General features: G+C 35.8%; 1 protein-coding gene across 1 annotated transcript; it reads right to left on the reverse strand.

Moving 5' to 3' along the window:
• Window positions 1–1,358: 1,358 nt before the first annotated feature.
• Window positions 1,359–12,018, reverse strand: LOC120135493. Its single transcript, XM_039151771.1, has 2 exons — window positions 11,850–12,018; window positions 1,359–1,686 (listed from the first exon to the last, which is right to left on the reverse strand). The coding sequence occupies exons 1-2, from the start codon at window positions 12,001–12,003 to the stop codon at window positions 1,487–1,489; spliced, it is 354 nt and encodes a 117-aa protein (XP_039007702.1). The 5' UTR covers window positions 12,004–12,018; the 3' UTR covers window positions 1,359–1,486.
• Window positions 12,019–15,164: the final 3,146 nt, after the last annotated feature.

Raw genomic sequence — 15,164 nt, forward strand, 5'->3', positions numbered from 1 at the left:
TTCCAGTTTTTTTTTTAACGCTAATAAAATAATTTTCCTTCCCAATTTGTACTTTGACTACGAAAATGAAGTTAATCGAATTGGTTACATTTCAATTAAATTAGATTAGATTAATTAGATTCAAGTTGACTTTTTTGGTTGTGAAAAAGGAGGTATCTAGCTAAAACAAACTAAGCAATAGTTACGCCTTCACTTCGAACCCTGTTTAGAATTTCTCCTGGCGGGTGAGTGAAACTCTTGTAGTTGATTTGGGTCTTCCATGCTATTTTGAAGGGTGAGTGAAACTCTTGTAGTTAACTTTGAATACAAGTTTTCGGCTTTTATCAAGAATATAAGGTTTTGAATTGATGTGAACTTGAATATGGGATTACTTTACTGTATGGCGACTAAAGCTAAAGTTAATTTATAGTGAGTTTTAATTCAAAACGTTATTTTTGTCTTATCTAAAAATGTTTTGCAATTGGTAATAATAACCGAAAACGTTACATTAAGACGGGTTTATACCTAAAATATTATTTGTTTATCCTAAAAAGTTCACAATTGGTAATAATTTCGGTTACAATCGAGAATGTCTTAATAGAGAAGGCCACGAGACCCGACCCAATCATGTTAGATTTTTTTAAGAAAAGTCGGGTCCGGGTTGGGTATGAATTTAGGGTGGAAAAATATTATAAAAATACCTTATATATTTAGAGATAATTACAAGAATACATCTATTTTTATTATTTTTCAATTAAGTCCCTATTTATTAAATAAAATTAATATTTTTATATTATTTCGAGTTAGATCGGAGTCGGGTTTTATCTCAAAAGTAGGGTCGGGTTTCGAGACAGATGGAATTACACTAAACTCGGGTAAGGTCGGGTTCCAGGTAGAGGTATAAAATTTTTGGGTCGTCGGAAACCCGACTCAACCTGACCTATGCCCATCCCTAGTCTTGACAATAACATTTTAGGCTATTATCAAAATAGTTATGCAATTACATGAATTATCATGAAAAACATATTATTTCTAGTTTTAATTTAAAATGTTACCCGATTTGCTCTAAAAGATTAAACTCTTGATAAAATTTTCGGTTACAACTGATTTCTACCTTTTTCGAGCCTTATATTAACAATTACATTTTACACTCATCCTGAATATGGTGAGTTCAAGAGCAGAGAAATGTTATGGAAAATTGGAAATGACTTCAAGGTGGGCTGCATCTACATGTGCCATTTTCCTTTAATGTTTGTTTGTGCAACGAAGTATAAGATAAGTGAGAATGTAGGAAAGCAAATAATTTTGCCAATATAGTTGAAACTTGAATGCTTTAGCCATCAAAATTTTGTTCATCCACAATGAAAAAGCTTCATTTCGATCACACACTTTATATCAAGCTATAGGCCTTAATCTTTTGAAGGAATAGAAACGGATTATTTTCTATATAAAACATTGGTTCCTGCAGTGACTTTATTAACAGACCAAATGCTGGCCCTCTGCAGCTTTAAGAACCGGAAGCCTTACCCCTTGGAGATGGACCGGATGTCTGAGCGGATCCATCGGGTCTTTGAGGGCAAAACACTATATACACATCTTCATTTGAATCTGTTTGCAGATGATAAACATGCTGGCCGGCGGCATAGCCTCCAAGGAGAAGATATGACCTCTCCGACTGCTCCATTGTCATACATAGATCATCACCACCTGGTGTGCCAAATGTTTATAGTAAATCATTGTGTATATATATAAAGGAGGCATAATTATAAAAAATAACCCTTAATATTTATTAGAGTAATTATTTTAGTTCATATATGTTTTCAGCATTTTAACTTCTAACATTTCATTTTTTTTTGTTTAAAATGGTCTATGTTAGATGGAAATTATTAATTGAATAATGATCAACGAATGTTGTTGAAGTGATGTTTTCACATATAATTAAGAGAAAATAACCTCAGTGACCAAAAATACCTTATAATATACGATTTTAACCAACTTTTTTTGGATTTGCCAAAATGACCAACTAAATCGCAATGCGATCGATAATTCGCAACGCGATCTCCGGTATCGCAAATTAGTTTCCAGATTCGCAACGCGATTCTGACTATCGCATTGCGATTTCCCAAATTCGCGTTGCGATTTTCCTAATTCGCAATGCGAATACGTAAATCGCAATGCGATTACGTAAATCGCAATGCGATTACGTAAATCGCAATGCGAATTAGAAAAATTGCAATGCGATTACGTAATCGCATTGCGATTTACGTAATCGCAACGAGATTCTGACTATCGCAATACTGAATTTCAAATTCGCAACTCGATTTCTGAATTCGCAACAGGTTTTAATTTCGCAACACAAATGTTTTGGGTATATAAATACGCAGCAGTAGCAACTCATAACCTAAATCCCTAAATTGCAACTCATTCCATCTCCATCTATCACTCTCTCTGGCAACACCCGTTCCTATATCCAACGACATCTTTCCCCATCCGGCAACAGGTTTTAGTTTCGCAGCTCGTTTGTTTAGTAAATTAATTTACAATAATGAAATCATCTAATGTTGATCATGTTTGGATAGATTTGTGTTTTGGAGGGTCATGGGAGAATGTTCATGGTGTTTTACAATATATGCCTTTACCCATGAATCTTCAACTAAAACTGTCATTAAAAAAGTTAACTTATGAAACTCTAATGTTACGTGTTGCAAATAAATTGAATTTAGAGCCCCTAAGTGGATTTAGGCTATCTTATCAGAGAAATGGTAAAGTTTATTTGTTAACCGACAATGAAGATGTTGAACTATTCATTGCTTACATTAGTGTTTCAAGTGATGATGTTACATTGTATGTTGTTGAACCTAGAAGTAGTGAAGTTGGGTCAGTAGCGGGTAGTAATCAACTAAGTTTTTCAACCCCAGTTTATGGTGCTCAAAATTTAATGGTTCCACCACAATTTCATCACCAAGCAATATTGTTTCACCACATTTCCAATACCAAACACAATCTCAAAACCCACACCTTTCCCTAATCCAAATCCAATCAACTTTCAGCACCAAATTCCGGTTTTCGTATTGACCAGTTAGACGATGATGAGCCAACAAAAATTTGTGAGTACTAGTCAGTATTCGAAATTTGATCTTGGTCATACCCGGACTTTGATCTTGGTCATACTCAGATTTTGATGATTTTTCAGAAGAAACAGACCATGCATGTAATGATTTTGATATTGGTCAATACTCGAATTTTGATGATGAAACAGCCGTTGCCGAGGAAGATATTATTGATAATAATGAGGAGGAAGTTACGACTGTAAATGAACATGTTGAACATCCATTCTGTAATTCATAACACTGAAGAAGAAAAAGAAGAAGAAAATCCCCAAAGAAAAGTCCCTGAAGAAAATGCCACGAGAGTATAACTGGAATATACCAGAATTACTCAGATACCGGAAGAAGAGTTGGTAAAGATAGCAGTTGATTGTCACACAAAAATTATTCGTATCAAGAAAGATGATTGTTTTGATACAAAGTAAGACTAGAAGATAGCTTTGTATACGAAATGTGTGGAAGATGGCTATCAACTAAAAGTTAACAAATCAAGCAAAGATCGTTTCGAAACAAGGTGTATGATTGACAAAAACTGTATGTGGCGTATGATTGCAAAGAGGATAAAGATTGCGAATGTTTCAAGTTAGGACTTTTATTGATAAACATACATGTTCAAGAACCCAAATTTTTCCTCACCATAGACAGGCAACAAAAAGGTGTTGGGTGGTTTTCTGGCTGAGTTAATTTTTTGAATGGTAGGGTATATCGGGGACATGAAATTATGACTGACATGAATGCTCGGTTCAAGATTAGTATCTCATATTCTCAAGCTTGGAGAGCCAAATGTTATGCCTTGGAATTGTTGAGGGGGTCGCCAGAAGCATCGTTTGCCCAACTGCCGGCTTATTGTCACAATTTAAAGCTGAAAAATTCTGGGTAGGTAACTCATATCAAAACATATAGAGATGGACGCTTTGAGTTGCTGTTTATCGCCATTGGTGCTGCGGTTAGTAAATCAATATAATTTTGTTGACTCATTTTTGTTAGTTACATGCATTTCACATTTAAATGATTATATTTCTTGTGTATATGATTTTGTAGATTCGTTCGTTTATTAATTGCATGCGCCCAGTTATTATAGTTGACGGAGCATTTAAAAGGTCGATACCTTGGAGTAAACTTATTAGCAGTAGCCTGGATGCTAACAATGGGATACTGCCAATAGCTTACGGGTTGGAAAATCTGAAACCTCTGATTCATGGACATGGTTTATGGGGCATCTTAGGGATTGCTAGGTCCTATTAGCAATCTGACAATCATATCCGATAGGGAAAACTCAATTGACAACGCTGTTAGAAGGTGTTTCCAGATGCTTTTCATGGACTTTGTGGTGTTCATTTGTAGAAATCTAAAATCAAGGTCTGCTGGTATAAAAATCACAAGTGGACATACTAGAAGGCTGTAAATGCTTATCGGGAAGTGGATTTTAATAAGCATATAAAGTGTTTAAGACGTGTTTTGTCTCAGTGTGCTCAAACACTAGAAGATGTCGGGTTGAAAGATGGTCAAGAGTACATCAACTTGGAGCAAGATATGGTTTCATGACGTCTAATAGTGCAGAATCAATCACGCTCTAAGTCGTCATTCCCGAAATTACCCATTACTATGTTAATGGAGTTTTTTCGAGCTTCTATTCAACAGTGGTACTACAAGAAAAGAAACCTGCAGGTATTATTTCTTTAAATTCGTAACTTATCATATATTTTACTAAGTATTTTTATTTAAATTTACAGGACATTGGAACATCGTGTTACCATGGACAGAAAAAAGATAACGAAACGTGTTGTGAAGTCACGTCATGAGAGTTGAACCATGTTCAAACACTTTGTTTGAAGTACTGGATAATAACTTAATGGGCTTGTCGATCTAAATGCAAAGACGTGTAGTTGTATGAAATGGCAAACATCTGGTTATGTGGCCATGTTATAAAAGTTTCTCTTCATCTAAACCAAGATGATTCAAGCGCATACGCTATGGATTGCTACACTACAGAAGTATATCGACAGACTTATGGTGAGATTGTATACCCTATTCCACATCCTTCTGAGTGGGACATACCAGATGACTTACAAATAGTTTTGCCACCAGCCATGGACAGAAGGCTACCTGGCCGACCAAAAAGTCACGATTGTATACCGTCTAAGGGTGAAGAGAAGAAGAGATTGACATGTATTCGGTGCAAGGAAAGTGGTCATACAAGGTTGACATGTGGATCACCAGTGCCATCACAATAATCTTTTCCTCTACCAATATATGGATCCTCATCAAAATCCAAAGCTCATATGGTGTCAAGCAAAAGGCAATCAAAATCGCAATCATCTTTAAAATCCCAATCACAACCGGCTTCACCTTTTGGGACTGTTAACTTAGGTGATTTTTAAATGCAAACGTTGTATTATGTGGATTTTATGTGTGAACTTTTAACATTTTTAAATGCATGTATTAGTAACTTGAGTTTGAAAATTGCTATGATCTGTTCAGTTGTTATCACTTATTAGGCATTCATTTGACTATCGCAACACGGAAATGACGTTCGCAATCATCTTAATGTCTATCGCAACGCGGAAATGACTATCGCAATACGAAATGAAAATCGCAACGAGAGAATCGCAATGCGAAATGAAAATCGCAACGAGAGAATCGCATGCGAAATGAAAATCGCAACGAGGGAATCGCAAAGCGAAATGAAAATCGCAACGCGAATTTAGTTTCGCGTTGCGATTTTAGTTTCGCGTTGCGATTTTGTCGTTGCGATTTTCATTTCGCGTTACGATTCTCTCGTTGCGATTTTCATTTTGCATTGCGATAGTTATTTTTGCCTTCACATAATGCAGATTGAAATCAACAAATCAACCATTACATTTCAATCAATTAACAAGCACAATAAGAATTATGTTCACATCAATTAAACAAATCAACTTTACAAATCATCTTTTACAAATCAATTAAACAATCAAAAAATAAGCAATAATTCTTATTCCTCTACTATTGAATCAACTTTTCAGCCATACATCATTTTCACGCAGCTCACTTCTGAGATTAACCTGCAGAAACCAAACATTTGCTCAAACAACACTTTCTACACATCTAAAACCTACAAACAGCAAATTATTGAATTCTAGGTACTTAACCAAACATTTTAAAACCACAAGCCTATAAACTTATCAATTATTTATGGATATTTTTATAACGCGGATGCAGGTAGGCAGCGTCTCGTATATATCGATCTAGCCATATAATGCCGAAACCACAAGCCTACTGTAGCTCTATCTCTATCGGTGGGAGGTAGATACTTTATACTTCCTGTGATCAAACGCTCCAACGCCAAGCATACGAGAGGACCACAATCCCCTCTGGATCCTTTCGTTTGTTGTGGTGCGGTCTCGTCTCTGCTAACTGTAATATTGAGCTTCTTTGGCTTCTTGTTTCCAGAACGAGTCCAATAATTTATCGCATCCAAGAATTTAGCCAAATGAGAGCTCCATCCCTTAATAATATCTCTTAAATCAGCCAATGATATGTAATTTATCATGTTGTCATATACTATTGCCTTAAGGGATGGGAGCTGAAGCTCGACGATAAGCCAATGTTTACGTTCCAAAACAGGGATAAACACCTGCAATCAAGTAATAATTCATTCATTTGTGCACTTATTTATGAATACCTTTAAACTCAATCTAAAATAAATACTAACCTTATCGACCTCCCACCATGCAGGATAAAGTTTAGCTTGTCCATTGCCCAACACAAATGATTCATATCGTTGATTCTTCAAGTGAACGGCGTTAAAAGACGTCGGCATAATTGTATATCGTGTATTTCTTTTATTTTCCTTAAGTTTCCTAATTATTAGAAGACGTGACACCCACGCATCAATATGCTGTTTTACAAAAAAAGACATATATTAGTAACTTAAATAAATTTAAAAAAAATAATCAAATTGAAATATAAGAAAAATATAAGACTTACCCCTCCATCGAAATAGCCATTGTCTTCGACCCCTAATAATACGCCCCACCAAGACCGATCAAGCAACAAATAGATATCATCGTTGAGCTTGCATATTTCAGTGAAACACCCCTGGCTCCGCTCATGTAGATAAAAATCAACTGCGGTCTTAGCCCAAAGGGTGTTATCCAGAATTGTGTCCGGTAGTTGTCTCCTCTCCACTTCAGATACCGGTATGGTACTGGCCGGTAACTCATACGAGAGCCAACTTGAATCCATCATGTCCGGCACGTCAGAGGGTTTCTCAAGAATCTTACATATGACGCCATGTGAATCGGGCTCTTGAATGGTGGGAGGGACCTCTTCAACGATGACAGTGGCCTCTAACGGTGGGAGGGGACTCTCGAGGAATGATAGGGCCTCTTCAACGATAGGAGTGGACTCTTGAGGGATGACAAGCGAGTCGGGCTTCTTCTTGCGGTGTCTTCGCACTATTGGGGTGTACGGAGACTTAATAGCACGTGCACGCCGTCTGATGCGTGAACTCTGTCGTGCAAGAAAAACCCGACGTTAAAGCATCCACCTTATCGGGCCGCTAATAATTAAATACAAAAATCAATAAATAAACAGACATGATATTAAATAGTGAAACAAAGACAAATATTTTCAAACTTGCATTGAATTCACCCAAGTCATTATTCTATCATAGTTCACAAAATGCATCAGATAACAAAGGCAAATAGTTTCAAACTTGCAACACTGTCAACTTAGTATTTGTCTTTGTCTATTGGTTGAAGTAATGCAATTCATTCAAGTTTCAATTTGCAAGAAGAAGAATAGTTTCTGGAACTCAAATCGCAACGTGAAAATGACTATCGCAACGCGAAATGAAAATCGTAACGAGAGAATGAAAATCGCAACGCGAAACGAAAATCGCAACGAGAGAATCGCAACACGATTATAGTTTCGCGTTGCGATTTTTGGTTTCGCGTTGTGATTTTGTCGTTGCGATTCTGTCGTTGCGATTCTATCGTTGCGATTCTATCGTTGTGATTCTATCGTTGCGATTTTCGTTTCGTGTTGCGATTTTCATTCTCTCATTGCGATTTTCATTTCAACCAAAAGACAAAACAGTGTTACTAAAATATAGTTTCAAGAATAAACTATTTCTTCTTCTTATGCAAATTGAAACTTGAATGGATTGAATTACTTCAACCAAAAGACAAAACAAAGACAAATACTAACTTCAGAGTATTAAAGAATACACAGTTTAGCAGAATTGGCAGCAAACGAACAAATTTACTTTCAACCAAAAGACAAAACAAAGACAAATATTAATTTCACAGTGTTAAAGAATACACAGTTTAGCAGAATTAGCAGCAACCGAACAAATTTACTTTCAACCAAAAGACAAAACAAAGACAACTACTAACTTCACAGTGTTAAAGAATACACAGTTTAGCAGAATTGGCAGCAACCGAAAAAATTTACTTCAACCAAAAGACAAAACAAAAGACAAATACTAACTTCACAGTGTTAAAGAATACACAGTTTAGCAGAATTGGCAGCAACCGAACAAATTTACTTTCAACCAAAAGACAAAACAAAGACAAATACTAACTTCACAGTGTTAAAGAATACACAGTTTAGCAGAATTGGCAGCAACCCGAATAAATTTACTTCAACCAAAAGACAAAAACAAAGACAATATTAACTTCACAGTGTTAATAAACAGTTTAGCAGTATTGGCAGCAAACCGAATAAATTTACTAAGCAATCTAAGTGAAATGGTTAATCTAAGTGAAATTACGAGTAAATTTATCATCAAGTTAAATATGGAAAATATTAAACTTACCTCGTTCCGTAGAGTATGAACCTCATTCTACAACGATACTACCATCTCACGTAGAGCGGTAACCTCACCACGTAAAGTAGACACCTCCACACGCCATGCACCATCGTTATCGCGTAGAGTACCGATCTCCTCACGCAAGGCATTGACCTCATCACGTAACTCCCTTGACTCATCCCGTGGAGGTGGAGGTGGAGAACAGGGAGATAGAAGTCGTGGATCTTTTCCGGTCGCCTATCATGAGGTGATGGTGGAGAAAGGCTCGATGATGTGACGGGATAGGTGATGGCTCTCGTTGTAGAGGTGTATAGTCGGGTCGATCAGTGATGGCTCTGGGTGAGGTGATGGCTCTCGAAGTAGAGGAAGTGGAGGCTGCTCATCATTCGTGCCATCAAGAAAACACTGACTAGCTTGCCACCAATCAGTGGAAAGCTCAGCCTCCGTGGGTGTCAGTCTCATTAATGGAGTGTTGGCCTCCTAAAAATATAAAACTCAAACAAAGTTAAACGTCTACTATTAATAACTTGATTATTATAGTATTTTTGTTAACTTACATTATTATTGTCGCATATGGTATTAAGTCTTCCAATCCACAGACGTTCCTCTTCCAGGAATAGCCCTAGGAATCATTTGAAGTTTTTAATGCATATGTCTGCATGCTGGGGAAAGCCTCGAATATCCAAATCTACAACATATAATAACAAACATTAGTAATTGTTAAATAATAATTATAATTTTGAAAACATTATATAGAAATTCTTACCTTAAAGGCCCAAACAAATCCTGACAAAGTGTATTCGACCATCGCCACGCAAACTTTTGCGGTTATCAAAGGCAGACGACAACCTTAGTCCAGGTAGCTTCCATATATACGAACCCCACGGAAACAGATTCCATGCATTTAGGTCCTCTACCAATATATTAGCTCCTGAGGAATAGGTTGTCTGACCTCTCTGCCTAAAAAGCCGGCATACAAAGTAGTAGAAGGCTACTCGAACAACATCGACGTCATTCATCCGAGTAAAACCATCTTTCTTATTAAACAATTTCTTCAGGTCGTCGACGTGTAAGTTCGGCTTCTCTATTGACTCATCAGAAAAACCTGGATAACCATGAGGGCGGGTGATATGATGAGTGTACCGGCCTACATCATCGTGTCTGAATCGTAGACAGTGATTAAGCATAACTCCTTCCGCCCAAACAAGTATACGCCGGTGGAAATGAAACATATCTCTTCCTCACCACGTTGTATACTGGTCGGGTAGATCGCTAGTCATGGTCTGAAGCCACAAATGGTTAAATTAGCATCTCCACCCGGATCTGTACTCTCAGCCATGGCCCGAAGCAGGTTTCTTCAAACAATTTTCTTTGTGCAGGTGAAAGCTTCGAAGCAATTGTAGTGGCTAGGCTAACTTTATTCCTTAATGTCAATGAAGCCGAAAAAAAATCTACAAAAAAAATAAACATACCAAGTAGATATACCAAAAACTACACTGTGAAGATATACCAAAAACAATAACATAAATAGTATTTATTCTTGAAACTAAAATTTGCAACACTGTTTTTCTTTTGGTTGAAATGAAAATCGCAACGAGAGAATGAAAATCGCAACGCGGAAATGACTATCGCAACGAGAGAATCGCAACGCGAAATGAAAATCGCAACGAGAGAATCGCAATGCAAAATGAACATCGCAACGCGAAATGAAAATCGCAATGCAATTTTGGTTTCGCGTTGCGATTTTCATTCTCGAAACTATTCTTCTTCTGCATTACTTCAACCAAAAGATAAAACAAAGACAAATACTAACTTCACAGGTAAAGACTAAACAGTTTAGCAGTATTGGCAGCAATCGAATGAATTTAATAAGAAATCTAAGTGAAATGGTAATCTATTATTGAATTACCAGTAACTTATCATCAATATATGAAAAACCTAAATAATGCAAAAATTTCAAAATAAAAATAATTAAAAAAACTAACCCTCAGAGGTTGATTTTCCATTTTTGAATGATTGTGAGGGATTTCTGACCGTGAATGGTTGTGAGGGATTTCGCCGGCGATGGGGACGGAAATATTCGGAGATGGGGATTTTAGGTTTGAGGTTATGAGTTGTGATTTTAGGTTTGAGGTTATGAGATGGAGATGGGATTGAGTGTTGTGATTTTAGGCTTGAGGTTATGAGTTGCGATTACTGTGGACGGTTCAGTTTCCGATATATTAAGAAATTCATGTTTCGAATTTGAAAAAAAATACGCGTTAATACGAATGGCGCTATGTAAATCGCATTGCGATAGTCAGATTCGCATTGCGATTTACGTATTCGCATTGCGATTTTCCTAATTCGCATTACGATTTACGTAATCGCGTTGTGATTTACGTATTCGCATTGCGAATTATGAAAATCGCAACGCGAATACGTAAATCGCAATGCGAATTAGGAAAATCGCAACGCGAATTTGGGAAATCGCAATGCGATAGTCAGAATCGCGTTGCGAATCTAGAAACTGATTTACGATACCGGAGATCGCGTTGCGAATTATCGATCGCATTGCGATTTAGTTGGTCATTTTGGCAAATCCAAAAAAGTTGGTTAAAATCGTATATTATAAGGCATTTTTGGTCACTGAGGTTATTTTCTCTATAATTAATTCATAATATGTCACATACTACATCATCGTATGAGATGACAAGACACATATCACGTCATCATCTTGTGTGATATGTCACATGTCAGTATCACTTTGGGCGATATGGCATGTGATATTGTCAATAATTCAACACATGTCCAAATGTCACGTCAACAACATACATTGATTATTAGTTAACTAATAATATTCATCTAATTAAAACTTAAAAATACTCGAAGAAAAAAGAAAAATAAGTCAAATGTTCATTCAATAAGAGCTCATTTAGTATTATGGCTATAAAGAAAAGCATATATAATAGAAACAAGTAACTCACAGGCAGCCAACTCAATTTGAGTATTGTAGATGAAGTTGAGAACCGCAGCAATGTCTTGCTCAAAGTCATAGAACGGTCCACCGTAGAAATTCATCTTTCTAAGCTTACACAGCCCCTCACTCAATTCCATCATAGCTCCCTTATGGTTCTCCATAATGGGAAGATGTCAGAAGATGAAGACAAGCATTTTAATAATGGGAATTCAGTTCCAAGTCCAAGCTGGTTAAAAAGGTGGTGGAATCCGACGGCACATTGTAGGATGCCATGAATGAGTGTTCTAGTAGGCTCCTCGGCTTTGTTCCATAGTGCCTCAAGTAGGTCATGGCACTTGTAGTATTCCCTTTGGTTGAAAAAGGGAAACACTCGTCGAAGCTATAATTCTCGTTGTCTTCGCTGCCGGATACCGATACGAAACACTGAACTTTCTGGGGCGCTTGGAATGAGCAAGGGTTGCGGTAAGAGAAAGAGGAAGAGAACAAGAAAAATGGTTGGGGTTATAGGTATGGTCGCAGTGATGGAGGGGCCAAGAATGAGTTGATGGCGGTGCTTGAGGAGCAGAAAATGGAGAGAGGTATGCCGATAGCGGTTTGAAGGCAAGAAAACCTCTTCCGGGAGAAAAAGGAGACCGACGGCGACGGAGAAGAGTGGCCTTGGCCTCTTCCTCTTTTGATTTTTATTTGTTTGTATGTATGGTAGTAGTTGATAGCCTTAATCTTTTAAAAAAAACTTAATGTAAATGATAGAGGAGTTCTATTAGTTTACTCTTCACAAAAAATATTATCTAAGGCTTAATATAATTTGCAACCCCCCCCCCGGGTTTATTTTTTTCCCTCTAGTATTTAATGTTTTTATATTGTTTTATGTTAATAAAAATTGCTTTTTTAAAAAAAATCGTTTACTTATTGTCATAATAATTTTTATAAATAAATTAATATTTAAATAATTATGAATTTATTTTGGAAAATTTGAATTTTTAATTTAATTTTAAATTTGAAGTATGATTTTGGATTAATTTGATTCAGAGTCGCTATCGACCTTTGGATTATTTAGGTCAAATACCTAACAATATTTTCCAAAAATAATTTTAAAGACATAAATTGATATGTGTATTGCCAGAAATTCATTTTTAAGGATTCGAGAGTCAATTAGGTGTGGAGAAGGGGAAAAAACCCACAGCGTCCAAAAATGGTACCTCTTGGTTTTATGTTGTCTAAGTAGTGGAACTTTATATATTCGAATCCAAAATGTAAATTATGATCTTTTTATTTTGATGAATTTAAAAAATGAATGAATTTCTTAAAAAAATAGTTGACTCAATGAAAAGTATTTAATTCACCTGGTTTTACTTAAAATAGATGTCCCCTTATTACATGGATTAACAAAAATTGAAATTTAGTCATATTTGATGGAATTCCATTATCTCTGACGCAAGACAACACATGCTTTAAAATATTTTAGAAAACGAGAAAATGAATGCATGATTTATGAATACAATAGTAATAAATGACATGTACAAGATTGATGAAATATAACATACCGATAAAAATAATAAATAAGAAAAAAAGCACACTAAAAATTCATATTAATTAAGTTGAAATTAACGAAGTATTCTTTCACTCGTGCATTTTAAGGAATCACACTCTATGTATATGGAGGTTTTTCCATAGACCACTCTTCGTTCGAGATATTCCTCATAAAATAAATATAATTTGATTTTTATTAAAATATTTGTTTATTTGATTATGAGGATAAAAAAGATACCTCTTATTCGAGTAACTCTCGGAATGACACTCCAGATATTTTGAGGCATTCCATAGATTAATAGAATAGAATGGGGCCTTACATCAACTAACAATCAAAAAGACATTTATCATTAAGGACAAAATATGTGCATAATTATGTATAATAGAAAGTTACATTTAATAAAATATTTATACATATGGTATTGTATCATACGTTTAATGTCTAATACTTATAAGTTTAAAAAAAACATTAAAAATGTAAAACATACATACGTATTAACAATATAGGAATTAGGAATAAATGAAAATAATACAAGGGTTTAAAGGTATAATAATAGACTTAAAAAAGGATAAATCGAAAGAAACATAGGTAAAAAGGATTAATCAAACAAATAATCCATGGCAAAACTAAATAATGAATAAACAGTGACTGCAGTGAATACAACATAAATATCATGGCCCAAATTAAAAATCAGTAAAAAATGTAATAACACACAAAAAGGGACTAAACTATAACCATGCATAAATTAAAGGCTCGAAATATGAATAAAATAAGTTCCATCCAGTGACTAAAGTGAGAACTTTACAAAAGTAGAGGTCCTTCTCGCATGATTAACATATGTGCAAACTCAAAAAACCCTAACCTTCAAAACTACATTGTTTTGGACATATTATATATATAAACCATTATAAATGTTTTGGGAGCCTAATCCCCACTTGATTCCCCCTATCACTCTGTTTCTCTCTTATTTTCCCTTCTATTTCTTTTTTTCACGAACAAACCTCCCTCATCCAGCCACAGTGAAACTCATCTCCAGCAGTCGCGAGTCACGTTGATCTGGGACAAAATTGGTCCTAGACGAACCCTTTCTTTCCTTTAGTTCAAATCTAAAACCTCATTTTGCTAGAAACTAACACCCAAGCCTAGATATAGGATTTTACCTTCAGATAACTCGGATTTCGGCAACGGTTGAACTTTCCAATGAGTTACGGGCTCCTCAATGATCAACAAAGCAAGATAAGTCTTCTTTTTTCTCTTTTTTTCTGTTTTATTGTTAATTTTTTTCTCTTTTTTGTATCCTCTTCTCTCTATTCCAAGAAAATCATTTTTTATCCTCTCCCTCCAATTTTCGGATTTGATTGCATGCTCATTTGAAGCCTTAGTTGGTTGCTTGGTGAAGGTTGTTTGTAGAAGTTAGGTTAGGGGCATGGGGCTATAGGATTTTCGAGATTTGTAGTTGGATTCACTATTTTTTTTAATTTTAATTTGAGTTGGTTTGATTTGGATAGGTTGAGGCAATGATTATTGCTAGGTGACCGGCGGCAAGGGTGACTCTGGCGATTGCTCTTTTCCTCCCTGATAACGGCAGTTATAGTAGAAAGGTTAGGGTTAAGATTAGGTTAAGGCTTAGTTTATGTTTTGGGCTGATTTTGGTTAACCCGGACAAAATCGAGTTTTTACAACTGCCTCTCTTTGCTTGTTGTCGTGAAACGAGAATAAAGCAAAGATAAATAATGACCTATTTTTCCATCTTGGGTGTTTACGTTGAGTCTAAAAATTACGTTCTTTATC

This window comes from Hibiscus syriacus, unplaced genomic scaffold (assembly GCF_006381635.1).
Source record: "Hibiscus syriacus cultivar Baekdansim isolate YM2019G1 unplaced genomic scaffold, ASM638163v2 tig00110610_pilon, whole genome shotgun sequence".
In the NCBI taxonomy this organism is placed as follows: Eukaryota; Viridiplantae; Streptophyta; class Magnoliopsida; order Malvales; family Malvaceae; genus Hibiscus; species Hibiscus syriacus.